Here is a 13,921-nt window from a genome sequence, read left to right on the forward strand (position 1 = left end):
GGACTTGGACAAAAAGTATTATTCATTTATCTCTCAGCTCCATCTACTTTCAGTTCATACTGGTCCCTCTCCTCTCTCTCTCAATAGGGCATCTCTGGCCCGCGCGTAGAGTATGTGCTGAGAGGCAAGGACATTGGAGCCGCTGCCTGCTGCCTGCTACCTGCTACAATGCAAAAGAAACCAGCTTGGTTTTGATTTTCTACCTCTCTCACCATCAAATTTGGACACAAATTCCAGAGGCCCAAACAATGCATCGCCCGAAAGCGACATAATGACTAGCTGCTATTTCTGTAAGTTCTTTTTCCCCTAAATTCTCTTTATCCTTTTACATTTTTTTATTATAACCTGATTAATTTCTTTGTCTGGGCCTATTTATCTGAACCTGAATTCAATTTGCAGGAAATTCATCAGAGGGTATTCGGTGCAAGCCATTCCCTTTTGTTTTTCAGTTTGATTTTTGATTTCCAAGAGAGGGGTTGCAGGTGCCCATGCCAGATTCATAAGAAAACGGAACAATTTTGCTGGATATATTGAGTCATGTAAGAAATTGTTTCTCTCAAGTCTCAACTAACTAACATATCGGTCCCCATTATTGTCCCTCGATAATAAAATTGTGTAGAAATGATTTAATAAGTCAATCAGAGTTTTAGCTGATGAATGAACTCCTATGTGCCTGTTACTACATATGCTCCTCTTTTGTTGTTCTTGTGTTTCTTTGCGTTTTTGTTTTGTTTTGGGTTTTGTAGTTTTGCAATTGTTGTTTCGAATAACTGACCTTTATTTTATCTTTAATTCTATGGGCATGTAGTTTTTCCATTTTGGACACAAGTATTTGGTTGTTTAATTTGTCAATCTGTGGGCTATAGGGAATCTGTGCATCAATCTATCATTCCTGGATTGCCTGATGATTTGGCTTTGAGATGTTTGGCAATGGTTTCTCATGGGTATCATGGACTGCTCGAAACCGTCTCAAAGACGTGGAGAGATTTAATCCGTAGCTTGGACTATGCCAACTATAAGGCTAGAGAAGAATGGTGTGGCAACTGGCTGTTTGTTCTGACAGAAGGCTCCAACAATGAGTGGGTTGCTTATGATCCTGAAGCTGATAGGTGGCATCCTTTGCCAAAGATTCCAACTGTCCATGCTGACTGGAAACACTTCGGATTTTCAAGTATTACTGTCAGAAATCGGTTTTTCGTCATTGGAGGGTCCTATGCACCGCATGATCCAGCATTTCCACACCAAAGGCCTTTTATAACAAACGAGGTGATGCAGTTTGATCCATTTAAGAAACAGTGGACCAATGTGGCAACCATGCTTACAACCCGTTCTCATTTTGCATGTAGTGCTGTTTATGGTAAAATTTATGTTGCTGGGGGGCGCAACTTATCTTGCACCAGAGGGCTTGCTCTTGCAGAGGTTTATGATCCGGTTGCTGATAAGTATGTTCCTTTATTTGACACTTCAAACATGTCTGAGTACTGATGTTACTATCAATGCTTCTTGCATTTATACTTACGAAGAAAAGTTTTGTCATTTTTCATGTTTTGCTGTATTATCTTTCACTATTTTTGTTGGGGCAAACTACGTCAATCTTCCTTGAGGATTGGTAGACTGGTCTTTATAATCTGTTGACCTCCCTTGTTAGAAGTGTGGCCTGATGGTATTTACTCCGGATAGCTAGTGTGTTCATATACCTACGTGTGTATGCATATGTTTAGATGTTTGTTTGTGATATATATTTTATAGTGAATGTATTCAATTGGCTTTCTTTCTTTCTTCTATATTTTTTTTCCTAAACTGAAAATTCTTTATTTATGATATGACTATAAATTTTGCAGATGGGAGGAGTTGCCACCAATGCGCCACCCTCAAATGGACTGCTTGGGCTTATCATACAAAGGCAAATTTCATGTTTTGAGTGACCAAGTAGGCCTGCCAGACCAAAATACCTCAGATGTTTTTAGTCCAGCTGATGGAACATGGCGCACAGTTGAAGATATCTGGCCTTTTTCAAGGGCAATGCAATTTGCAGTTCAGGTGATCGGAGATAATCGAGTATATACTGTTGTAGACTGGGGTGAGAGCTTGATTAAAACAAGGGATACCGAAAAAGGAGAGTGGTACAACATAGGCTCAGTTCCATCGGTGAATCTTCCTGATCACTCGCGGCAGCTGGAGGCTTTTGGTTATGGTTTTGCTGCATTAAGACACGAACTTTATGTTCTGGGAGGGAAGGCTCTCAAGTGGGAACAATCAGGTGCTGGGAGGTTTGACATTGTGAAGTTGGGTTTGGTGAGAGTTTGCAACCCCTTGGTTAAGCCCTTGAAATGGAGGGAAACTAGACCCATGGTTGGGTCGGCTCGTGGTACTGTTATAGGGTGTGCGTCCATGGAAGAAGAATCTTCAATTTTCCCAAGGTAAGGTTTTAGGCTGGAAAAAGGGACGTATATGCTGAAATCTGATGCATTTTATTCAATGGCAAGCCTCTAAGACTAAATCTGACATTGGCTGAGTTTTTTTTGGGTCGAATTGGCTGAAGTTTGATGATAGTGTGTGAGAAGATCATAAAATGGGGTGATTTTAGCTGATGCACTGACTAGAAAAGCCTTGCCTGGAGAGTGGAAACATATAGGAAGAATTTACTCAAATTTGCCAAAGGGAACATGCTTGGCTGTGATTCTGAATTGTTATACAATCAAATTCTTTTATGAGTTACAAACTTCACTGAAGTGTGTTACCGTGAATGTTTTGGTTTAAGAATATAAAGTAAAAAAAAAAGTATATAGTTTAGACTATTGCTTATACTAAAAAACAGTATATACAGTAAATAAAGATGATTACTATTAAAAGAACACAAGGAGATAATGTGAGAAAGAAGTTGAATGTATGTATAGCACTCATTTATGTATGCATGTATACCATCACTTCATATAATTCTACGGCCATGTTTGGATTAGCCTAATGCAATACCATGTTTGGTGTTAAAAACGGAATGTGGATACAAATGAAAATGTGAAGCATCTTATAAAGGATCAAGCTCCCCCTGTTGATATCACAAATGTGTTGGTGTTTCAAACGCCAGCAGGAGGCTTTTTTATTAATTACTTGACGACTTAAAATACTATTATATTTTCTTTTTTTGCAATTTTATTTTTTTTAGATGTCCGTCTCAGAAAAGAAATATATGCGATAGAAAAAAAAAACTTTTGAAACGAGTATATATAAAATATATATATATATATACAATTGCACATTGTTATCAAACTAAGGGAGAAACTATAGAGAGAAGTGATATGCAAGACAAAGTTTCACCATGTTTATTGACAAGACCTGACCTAAATTCCACTTTGGAATCCGAGCTGAACCTTGTGCGTGTCCGACACCTGGCGAATGCCGGGCATAAATGCCCAAACTGCCCTTCTAACTAGAAACCAAATTTTACTATCAATTAGGTTGTTGCCGAAAATTCGACAGAGTCTTCCCTGTAACTTGCTCGTTTCCCAAAAGTTTCCACCTGTCAACAAACATCTATATATACCAATCGTTCCGCATGCATCAAATTATATCCAAGCAATCAAGCATCATATCATTCTGGCCTCAGACCTCAACAAATCAAATAAATCATTCTGCTAATAAAATTCATCTCAACTTTCAGAACATCAATAGTACATTAGCAATCTCAAACACTCCAACTCGTGGCTGCATCTTGTAACATTAGGCTGCCTACTTACCCTTACTGAGGGATCAAGCCATATAGTTCTTTCCCTTTAATAATGTAATTGAATATCTCATTCATTCATCATATTGTCATGTGTTTTGCAAATCAAATTGAATTCTCATGTGCGAGATGTACTCAATCATATTCACAATTCTAAAACAATATTTTGCAACTTCCCAATACTCGTAACAGTCATATACTGATTATAGATAAGCCATACACTGAACTCCCTCTTATTTTAGTTTAAGAACATCTCAAAACTGAAATTCTCTCTACCTAGGCGTACCCCCATTCCTAATCCGCCAATTCTATTAATACCGTCAATTCCATCCTCACAATCCTCGGAGACACTAAGTCTACTCGAACCGCAATACTCACAGGCCTTGGAGATATCCAAGTCTACCCTAACCTCAATCCTCGCAGGCCTCGGAGATACCAAGTCTATTTGAGCTGCAATCCTCGCAGGCCTCATGGGACCATTGGTCAGCCTGTATCGCATTCCTTGCACTACACAGTTCAGATGTCCCCGAAACACATGGGGCATTATTTATAAATGACATTGTTTCAAAGCAACTAGGGGATACCTTTGTGGTGGGTTTGAAAAACCATATCCCAAACTTATATCAATACTTTCCCTTTATTTCACAATTCATTTCCCGACCTTTATAATCAACTTTATGATAAATTGATTCTCAACTATACTTAAAATATATATATATATATATGCCACAATCTGATAAAAACCAAGGGCCATGATTCATCATTTTCAACTACTAGTACATTAGCAATTTATAAATAACTATCTATACTCAATTCGTAACCTGGCCCAAATAACTTATTCTCAGTCAGGACTCATTTACATGGTCATTTTAACACTTTCTAAAGGATATATCTGCCTCGGAAGACTCATGGTCAACCGAGGGGTCAAACCACCTAAACTCGGTCAATCGGGCCTGCGGGGCCCACGACCTCCGATCACAATTCCGGGAGTCCTTATAGGTTCAACGCACTCTTCTGAACCTACCCTGCAAGTTTGGTCCAAATCGAATGGTTGAATTGATTACGATCGCACGATCGGATGACTACAATTTATCTTGCCCTAGGGTTTGCGATTTCGGGGTATCCGGAACTCCGATTCACGATCCGTCGATTTCAATACAATCCTGAAAATACAAGGTACAACATACAAAAGTTTGTGTTTGATCCAACGGTCCAAACATATCAAACCTGGAAATTGCACAATAGGCGACAATCCGTTCGAGACTCAAACGATATCCAAATTGAAATCCGATCACACCTATGCGCTCGTGACCACTAGGGGATTGCACTGGGACACATATGCTATAGTGCCCAAGCGTTGCCACATGCACCAGCAGTGCATGGGTGCCTAAAGCAATAATGATCGTAGGAAAATTCTCAAAATTAAGGGCCAAGCTTCCTACCCTATGTATAAAACCTCATTTGGAGACACTTTTATTCTTGGACCTACCTCGAAAAACAAGCCAAAGTGGCCGGAATCGAGCTTCCAAAACCAGCCAAACCCTAAATCCAAAATTATCCCACCTACGCTAGAAATTTATCAAATCCTACCTAACCATCAGCTAAAGCACAAAAAATAGGTGGAAAAGCATACCTCACACGACCGGATTAGAGGCTGGAGAAGGAAGAAACAACTTGCCAAAATTCTATCAAAAACCGATTGGAAATCTCGATTTTCTGATGGTTTGCGGCGGCGAGGGAAAGGACCGGGCTTTGACGGCAGAGTAACGCGTCGGTGCATTTGGGTCCGATCGGTGGGTCGGGGTGGGGTGTGGCGGTGGCTGGGAGGAGGAAGGTGGTTGGGAAGAAAACCCAGGGGTTATCCCGAGAGAGAGAGAGAGAGAGAGAAGAGAGAGAAGGTTTTGAAAACAAATATATTTTTCCAAATTACCATTTTTCCCCTCAGTGTATTTTGATAGTATTTTCTTCAATATTACTCAGATTTGAGCCCACTACGTGTCTACGAACTCATCTCAATGTGCTCTACACAATGGTATAATTGAAATTCCCAAATTCCTTCCCGGACAAAAACTCAACTTTTAACCTAATAAAATATTATAGGGGCATAATGGTCTTTTACCATAATAAATTAATAATTAAAAATTGATTTAGGATCGGGTTGTTACATTTATTCTCATTTCATTTTTGGTAAAGCCACCAATTTATAGGCTTATAAGATAGGAGATTAATTACCATCATTTACAATATACCTATAGGTTACAAGCACTAATTACAAATACTTAATGCATAGGTTGCATAAAATCCAAAGAATTGGAATACTAAGAGGTATGGTGGTCATCCGCCAACTCATCCATTTACAACACTCCCCCTTGATGTCCACCATACAATAACATAGTTGTCCTTATTAAAAATCTTGCTTGGAAAACCCAATGGGACAAAGCTGAAGACAAGGGAAAAAGAATGCACTCACTACATAGTCACTGGCATCACACATCAATTCGAAAGGCAAACTCCAATCAGGTGCAGTGATAATGGGTGCTGTAGTTAGTAATTTCTTCAAAGTCTCGAAAGCCGTCACTCATTTAGAATCAAAATTGAAGACAGCGTCCTTGAGCAATAAATTACACAGTGGCTTGGTGATCTTGGAAAAATCCTTAATAAATCGATGGTAAAAACCCGCATGACCCAAAAAACTCTGGATTCCTTTACTGAAGTTGGCAGTGGGAGCTTTGCAATTAATTCAATTTTTGCTTTATCAACCTCAATGCCCATAGCTGAAATTTGATGCCACAAAACTATACCTTCTTGAACCATGAAGTGACATTTTTCCGGATTTAATACCAAGTTGGTCTCTACACATCGTTGTAAAACCAAGATAAGATTATCCAGACAGTGATCAAACGAAGACCCAAAGGCGGAGAAGTCATCCATGAAAACCTCTATGAATTGCTCCACCATATCTGAAAATATGCTCATCATACACCTTTGAAAAGTGGCAGGAGCGTTACATAATCCGAAAGGCATCCGTCGATATGCAAAAGTACCAAAAGGACATGTAAAAGTTGTATTTTCTCGATCTTCTAGAGCAAGATTTGATTGTAGCCTGAATAACCGCCAAGAAAACAGTAGTGTGAATGACCGGCGAGTCACTCCAACATCTAATCAATAAACGATAATGGAAAGTGGTCTTTACGGGTGGTGTTATTAAGTTTTCTGCAATCAATACAAGCACGCCATTTGGTTGTCTTCCTTGTTGGCACCAACTCGTTATTTTCATTTTTTACCATAATAATTCCATTCTTTTTCATCACTACCTAAACTGGGCTCACCCATTTGCTGTCTGAGATTGGGTAGATGAAACCGGTGTCCAGTAATTTTAACACTCAACTCGGACAACCTCTTTCATATTTGGATTTAATCTTCTTTGGGCTTCAACAGATGGTTTGCAATCATCCTCAAGTAGAATTCAGTGCATACACATTGTTGGATTGATTCCCTTAATATTTGTGATTGTCCAAACTAATGCTGTTTTATGCTCTCACAAAACCGGAAGTAATTTTTCTTTTTACACCTTACTGAGATTTGTAGATATAATGATAGGAATGATCTCTAATTCTCCCAAGTATGAATACTTCATATGTTGTGGTAGTTGCTTTAGTTCCAGTTTTGGTGCTGCCTCAATGGATGGCAAAACTTGGTAGGTGCAGCTCCTAAAGCTTCAACATAATTGCTCCTCTTCACTAATTTCGGCAAGGCCTTCAAATGATGGGCCACTTCACCAATTTCAGAATTTACAATGAATGTTGGCAACATGGACTATGCATGTTTTCAATGGGATCAAATGGATATTCTTCATGAAACTTGGTGGACACAGCATGGTGCAAGATTTCAGCTCTACAACAATTTTATGTCTCAATTAGATATTTTGTTGCTTCAAAAACCTTGAACACCACATGTTCATCTTGGACCCTCAGCGTTAATAATCCTTGTTGAACATCAATCAAAGTTCTTCCTAGAGCTAAGAATGGACGACCCAAAATAATGGGTATTTCTCGATCTTCTTCCATATCCAAAACCAGAAAATCAGCATGAAAAATTAATTTGTCTACCCATACTAATACATCTACAATAATTCCTTTTGGATATGTGATAGATCGGTATGCAAGTTGCAAAGAAACAGATGTTGGTTTAATCTCCCCCAAACCTAATTGTTTAAATATGGAAAAAGGCATTAAATTAATACTTGCACCCAAATCACACAAAGTTTTATATAAATAAAAAATAAAAAATAATTTCCAACAGTGCAAGGAATAGCGAAACTCCCTGGATCTTTCAATTTGGGTGGCAACTTCCTCTGTAGCACTGCACTGCATTCTTCAGATTGCATCACCTTCTCGTGCACAATGAACCATCTCTTGTTGCTGCAGATATCCTTCAAAAATTTAGCATAGCTCGGAATTTATTTCACTGCATCAAGTAAATGAATATTAATATGAACTTTCTTAAATAAATCAAGAATCTCAGAAAATTGATTTTTTTTTCTTATCCTTCTTGAGACGTTGTAGGAACGGAATGGGTGATACATAAGCTTTTACTGGCTTGAGAAAAAACTTAGGTGCCGTAGGTGCGGTTTCAGAACTTTCAGCGGATCCAATGGCAATTTAGGAATTTTCAGAATCTTTAGGAATGTTCTTCTCGGGTGCTGATTCCACTTTTCTCCCATTCCTTAGTGTGATTGCTTTTATTTGTTTTTGATTTTTTGGATTCACCTCAGTTTGACTTGGGAGTACACCTTTTTCCCTCGCGTTGAGAGCATTGGCCATTTGCCCTAATTGAACTTCCAACTTCTGAATAGAAGCTTGTTGATTCTGCAAAGTCGTTTGGGTAGCCTGCTTAAAATTGTTAGTTTGTTGGGCAAGCTGAGCAATTAAATCCTCTACCGCATGTTTTCTCTGTTGGTTGGGATTGGCTAGGTGGTGGCCTAAGCTGGTTCTGAACATTATGAGTGTTACTCCATTGGAAATTGGGATGTTGTTACCATTTCCTACATATAGAGACGATACTGTGCAGCCGAATACATAAAATCAGTCAATGCTTAAATAAGGAGAGAGATAATCTATAGGAGGATTTTCTCATAGGTTACAATTCAAATATAGAAGGAGTTATGCTAGCTTGACGGTCAACTGAAGTTATTGTGGGAGAGCTCAAGATGGAAGGAAAATCAAATCAAATATTATTATTCACATTAAATTACATGCATGAGACAAGGGATTGAAGACATTTTGGAGCAATTATGATTGATTTGAAGGTCAATTGATGACCGACCAAATTGAGACGCACCGAAGCCCCTATAAATACCAAGCTTATAGAAGACAGAAAAGAGCCCCGAGACAACACACAACTTGTCATTTTACATTCTCTTTAATTTCCATCGTAGGAGTAGCATAACGTAGCCATAGCCTAGTTCTTATTTTTTCCGCTCTAGTTTCTGTAGATTTCAATTATGCCTTTAATTTCTTGTTCTTGTTTTTCATTCTACTTTAATTATAGTAACTTCAATTCATGTTATCTTTATTGTGCTTCGTAATCTAGTTTACTTTCTGCCCTTTACTTTACGCACTCGCATTTCAATTATTTAATTTATGCAATTTACATTACGCACTCATCTTTACATTCTTTATTTTACGCACTCTAAATTACGCACTCATCTTTAAATTATTTATTTTACACACTTTACTTTCCGCACTTGTCTTTCAATTATTTTATACATCAATATATATATCATAGATGCTAAAGTATAATCAACGACATCGGTAAGAAACGTCAAAAATTTGTGTTGATGCCTTTATACCCTTTTAGTCTTATTAATTATAAAATCGATGCCTAAGATACTAAATCATCGGTTTTTAGGTTTGTCGATGCCTATATGGTGTTGTGTAAAGTAAAATTTGGCATAGTGGAAAAGTGCAAGATGAAAAGTAGGTTTATATAATATAAGGCATTCATCAGCCCATGGGCTGGCCATTGAATTGCCAAATGTCAACTCTTTTTAAAATTCTTTCCTTTTGAAGCCCCCAAAATCCGTGGATCATGTCGGCGGATATATTATGGTTGCTTGATTTTCTCTCGTTTTGAAAAATTCTGAATCGTCATCAGCCTTCTTGATTTCTTTCTTGTGAGGCCTCCGTCACGTGCACACTGACCTCTGGAAATCTTGGGCGCGAATTTGTGGCTTGGGCTTGGACCTCCGAGATTTCATCTTAACATTTGGTGGAACCTTCATGCCCTTTGAGTTTTTAGAATTCTAGAGTTGGCTGACCGTCCGCCAAGGTGGGTGGTATGGGAGCTCCAAATATTTGGATGTTGGGCTTGCCCACGTTGGACTATCTTTGAGTTCTCAAAATATTCAAATATTGGAAACTCGGCGAACATACCTCTCACCGAACTTCAACTCTCTAGGGGAAATACCTCCGACTTTCAACTCACTCGGCGGAAATACCTCTCGCGAACCTTCAACTTTCTCAGGGGAAACACCTCCGAACTTCAACTCACTCGGCAGAAATACCTCTTGCCGAACTTCAACTCTCTCTGGGAAATACCTCAATTTCAACTGGAGGATATACCTCTCACCGAACTTCAACTCTTTCGAGGGAAATACCTCCGAACTCCAACTCACTCGGTGGAAATACCTCTCACCGAACTTCAACTCACTCGGTCCCAACTTTGCTTGCCCAAGTGTTGCGAGGAGGGTGCCCATATGCGCAAGGAGAAAATCCACCCCAGCACAGCTTTTTGCTAACCAAGGTATTTAAGGAGTGCCCGACCCACCTTTTTGAGAAGTGCAGCCACTTTTACAAAAGGAAGCATTTGACCAATTTTGCAAGGATATGCTTGGCCATTTTTGCAAAGGAAAACGCCTGACCATATTTTTGAGAATGCACCATGGCCTTTGAAGAAAACATATCGGCCCCATTTTTGAGAAGGAACCATGGCTTTTGAGGAAAACACCTTGACCACTTTTTTGAGAAAGCACCTTGGTCGCTTGAAGAAAACACCTCAGCCACCTTTTGGAGAAGGCATCTCGGCCGCTAGGAATCCCTCGCTAGGAATTCTTGTTCGCTAGGAATCCCGCCTAGACTGATCAGGTGAATTTTGACCACCCCTAAACAATTGCCTTCCCCATCTTTTCTCTGGATCATTCTGAGTTTCAATATCTTCAAGTTAGGTGTTGCACTTAAGCATGCAGGGCAGGAAATCCCAAGCATAGTTGTGCCCAATCTTCAAGCTAATCATTCTTGTGACGATCATTGAAGGAAATATGGCTGCAAAAAGGTTCTTAGCAGCCATTTCATCAGCAAGAGACAAACACATCCTCATAAACATGAAACCGAGTGTCTGTAGAAAATGAGCACATTAATAAGAAACACTAGCAAAAAGCAATAGAATGAGCACATTAATAAGAATCACTAGCAGACCCTCGTTGCCTTTTAATAGGAGAACAACTTGTTCTCTTATAAAAAGTGTATTATAGCAGGAGGTTTATAAACACAAACTTTACTTAAATATAATAACATTAGAAAATACTCGTGTGAGTATCTTACCTCAAGACATCCATCTCTCACAATCATCGACTTGGAAATTGGTGTCACCCTAGCAATAGTAGAAAATACTATCTTCAAAAGATCCCAAAGTTTTATGTCACTGAGATGCTTCTGGCCTCCCAAAATCCGTTATTGAATCTCGCTTCTTGAAGGGTGGCAACTCGCTGATCTCGAAAGTTGCAAACACAGTCTCGTCAATTTCAAAAAATTCAAGTCTTTGTGCATAAATATGAAATTCATAAAGATTGATAGCAAACTAGCACACATCTCGACCTTTATGAAGATCTCGTCTTTTTGAAGATTAAGTCTAATTACTAGCCTCTTGAGGCTAATAGAATTTTCTAAGAAAGTCTACTTCCTCGGCGGCTATTCCACCACTCCCTTCGATCCAAAAGTCTTAAATCATTGGACAAATGCGGTAAAATCCTAGTATGGATGGATGTAATGGCTGAGAGATGTCCACATGTATTTTATGCAATCTCGTGTATTGTTCAGGAAGGATATCAGTTACAAGTCCTTGACCTATTTTCAATACCTTTATATTTATGCTTTGGAACACCTCCAACGGTAGAGTAAATTCCAAATTCCCGTGACAAGCAACTGATATGTCCAAGACAACCACCTTTTTTTTTAACAATGGCATGAATGAAATCTTTCAAATACTTGCGCATTGCATACTTCCAACACCTCAACTTGAAGCTGAGCAAAGAAATATGAAGAAGTTCTTCATTCATGCCTTTCCAAAAGGCGGATTCAGAGGCTACAGAATAATCATCACTTCACTAAGTCTCCAAAATTCTTCCCACCTTTTGGACAGGCAGGTTGTGGACATCTAGTCATTTGCCGAGAGGTGAGACACGATTTGACAGAGAATTCCATCTGGAAGGTCGAGGATCTTGTCAAATTTGACATGATATAAAAGCCAAATCAGTTAGCAACTAGAAGCAATATGGTATCAAGATGTTAAGAAAACAATGTAAAGCACATATATCATAATCCTATCAATATTAATAAAAAGTAAAGAATATGAAATACTATAAACGACAAGAAAAAAATCATCTACTAAGACTCATCTCTTTCTCACCTATTTTACAACTATTTTATCACAGCAAGAATAACGTCAAAACAAACTTGGTTAACTCAGCCAAACAAGTTATAGCCATTAGGAAGAAGCAATATGGTATGAAGATTTTACATCGCATATGTTAACAGTCCAATCAATATAAATAAAAAAAGGAAAGGAAATAAACTATTAACTAAAATTAGGATTTTAGGAACCCATGATTCAAATATTTTCTTACTAAACCTTTTAACCATGAGTAATGAAACTATTAACTAAAATTAATTTCACCATAAATTTACCACCACATAGTTATCCTTCAATGAAGGTAACTCAAGTACACCATCAACATTGCCAATATCGGGCCTGGAGGGGTTAGGACTAAGCCCTTGCAACAACCAAAAAAGGGGGGAGGGGGGAGGCGAGGGAGGATTTCAGAAATCTAGTCATAGTTTGAAAAACAATATTAAGAAAATAAAAGAAGCAATATGTTTGGGTAGTAAGATAAAAACTTTTAGTGCTAACATTCTTCAAACCTGATGATTTTTCCAGATTAGTTCCTCCATTACTTTGCTCCAACACAGGGGGTGGTAAATTATAATTGACTAATCTTTCATTGGAATTGTCTTGTTTGCTAACTCCATACGTCTCATCAGTTATAGAAAGTATCACCTTTACACGTATCGAGATCAATGTCAAGAAACGAGTGATTGACCCAACTTTTTGAGAAGTGTCTAGCCACTTTTGCAAAAGGAAGTGTTCGGCTAATTTTGCAAGGATATGCCTGACCACTTTTGCAAAGGGAAGCACCCAACCATATTTTTGAGAAGGCACCACAGCCTTTGAAGAAAACACTTTGGCTTCGTTTTTGAGAAGGTATCATGGCCTTTGAAGGAAACACACCGGCCACCTTTTTGAGAAAGCACCTAGGCCTCTAGGAATTCATCGGCCGCTAGGAATTCCGCTGCTAGAAATTCTTTGGAATTCTCAGCCACTAGGAATTGCGCCACTAAGAATTCTCGGCCACTATGAATTCCTCCTTGGCAGATTAGGTGAATTTTGACCACCCCCAAACATCTTTAAAGCTACACAAATATTCTCCCAATCAAACTAGGATTCCCTCCATTCTTTTATATAAACCTCAGTGTACTAATCAATGAAGTACATCACCATTGTAAGCACCAAAAGAGTCTTTGGCTATTCTCAAGGTAAGCCACTTCTATATCTTCTTCTCCAGCTCCGTGTGTATACACATATATATTTATATATCTATATATTTTCTTACTTATTATTTTTCCTTTGCTTTTCTGGCGCACAATCAAGATTTGGAAGACACACGCTATTCAAAACTGTCTTTCAAATTCGTGAGTTTTCAATTTTGGCACTATACTTTGTTAAGATATTTACTGTTGCTTCATATATATATATATATATATATATATGCATACAAATATATATTTTCTAGCCACACAAATTTGGCCTGTTAATATTAAATCAAACCATGGTGCCATCGATTTTGCCCTGTTAGTCTTAAATCAA

The 13,921-nt window shown here is 38.4% G+C and overlaps 1 protein-coding gene across 1 annotated transcript; it reads left to right on the top strand.

The window, feature by feature from the left end:
• Window positions 1–24: 24 nt before the first annotated feature.
• On the top strand, window positions 25–2,747 carry LOC103322202 (Galactose oxidase/kelch repeat superfamily protein). The gene is made up of 4 exons (XM_008224091.3): window positions 25–290; window positions 400–539; window positions 867–1,442; window positions 1,842–2,747. Coding segments are annotated over exons 2-4 (1,161 nt in total). The 5' UTR covers window positions 25–290; window positions 400–537; the 3' UTR covers window positions 2,425–2,747.
• Window positions 2,748–13,921: the final 11,174 nt, after the last annotated feature.

Source organism: Prunus mume, linkage group LG2 (assembly GCF_029339155.1).
Source record: "Prunus mume cultivar Tortuosa linkage group LG2, ASM2933915v1, whole genome shotgun sequence".
NCBI classification, from domain to species: Eukaryota; Viridiplantae; Streptophyta; class Magnoliopsida; order Rosales; family Rosaceae; genus Prunus; species Prunus mume.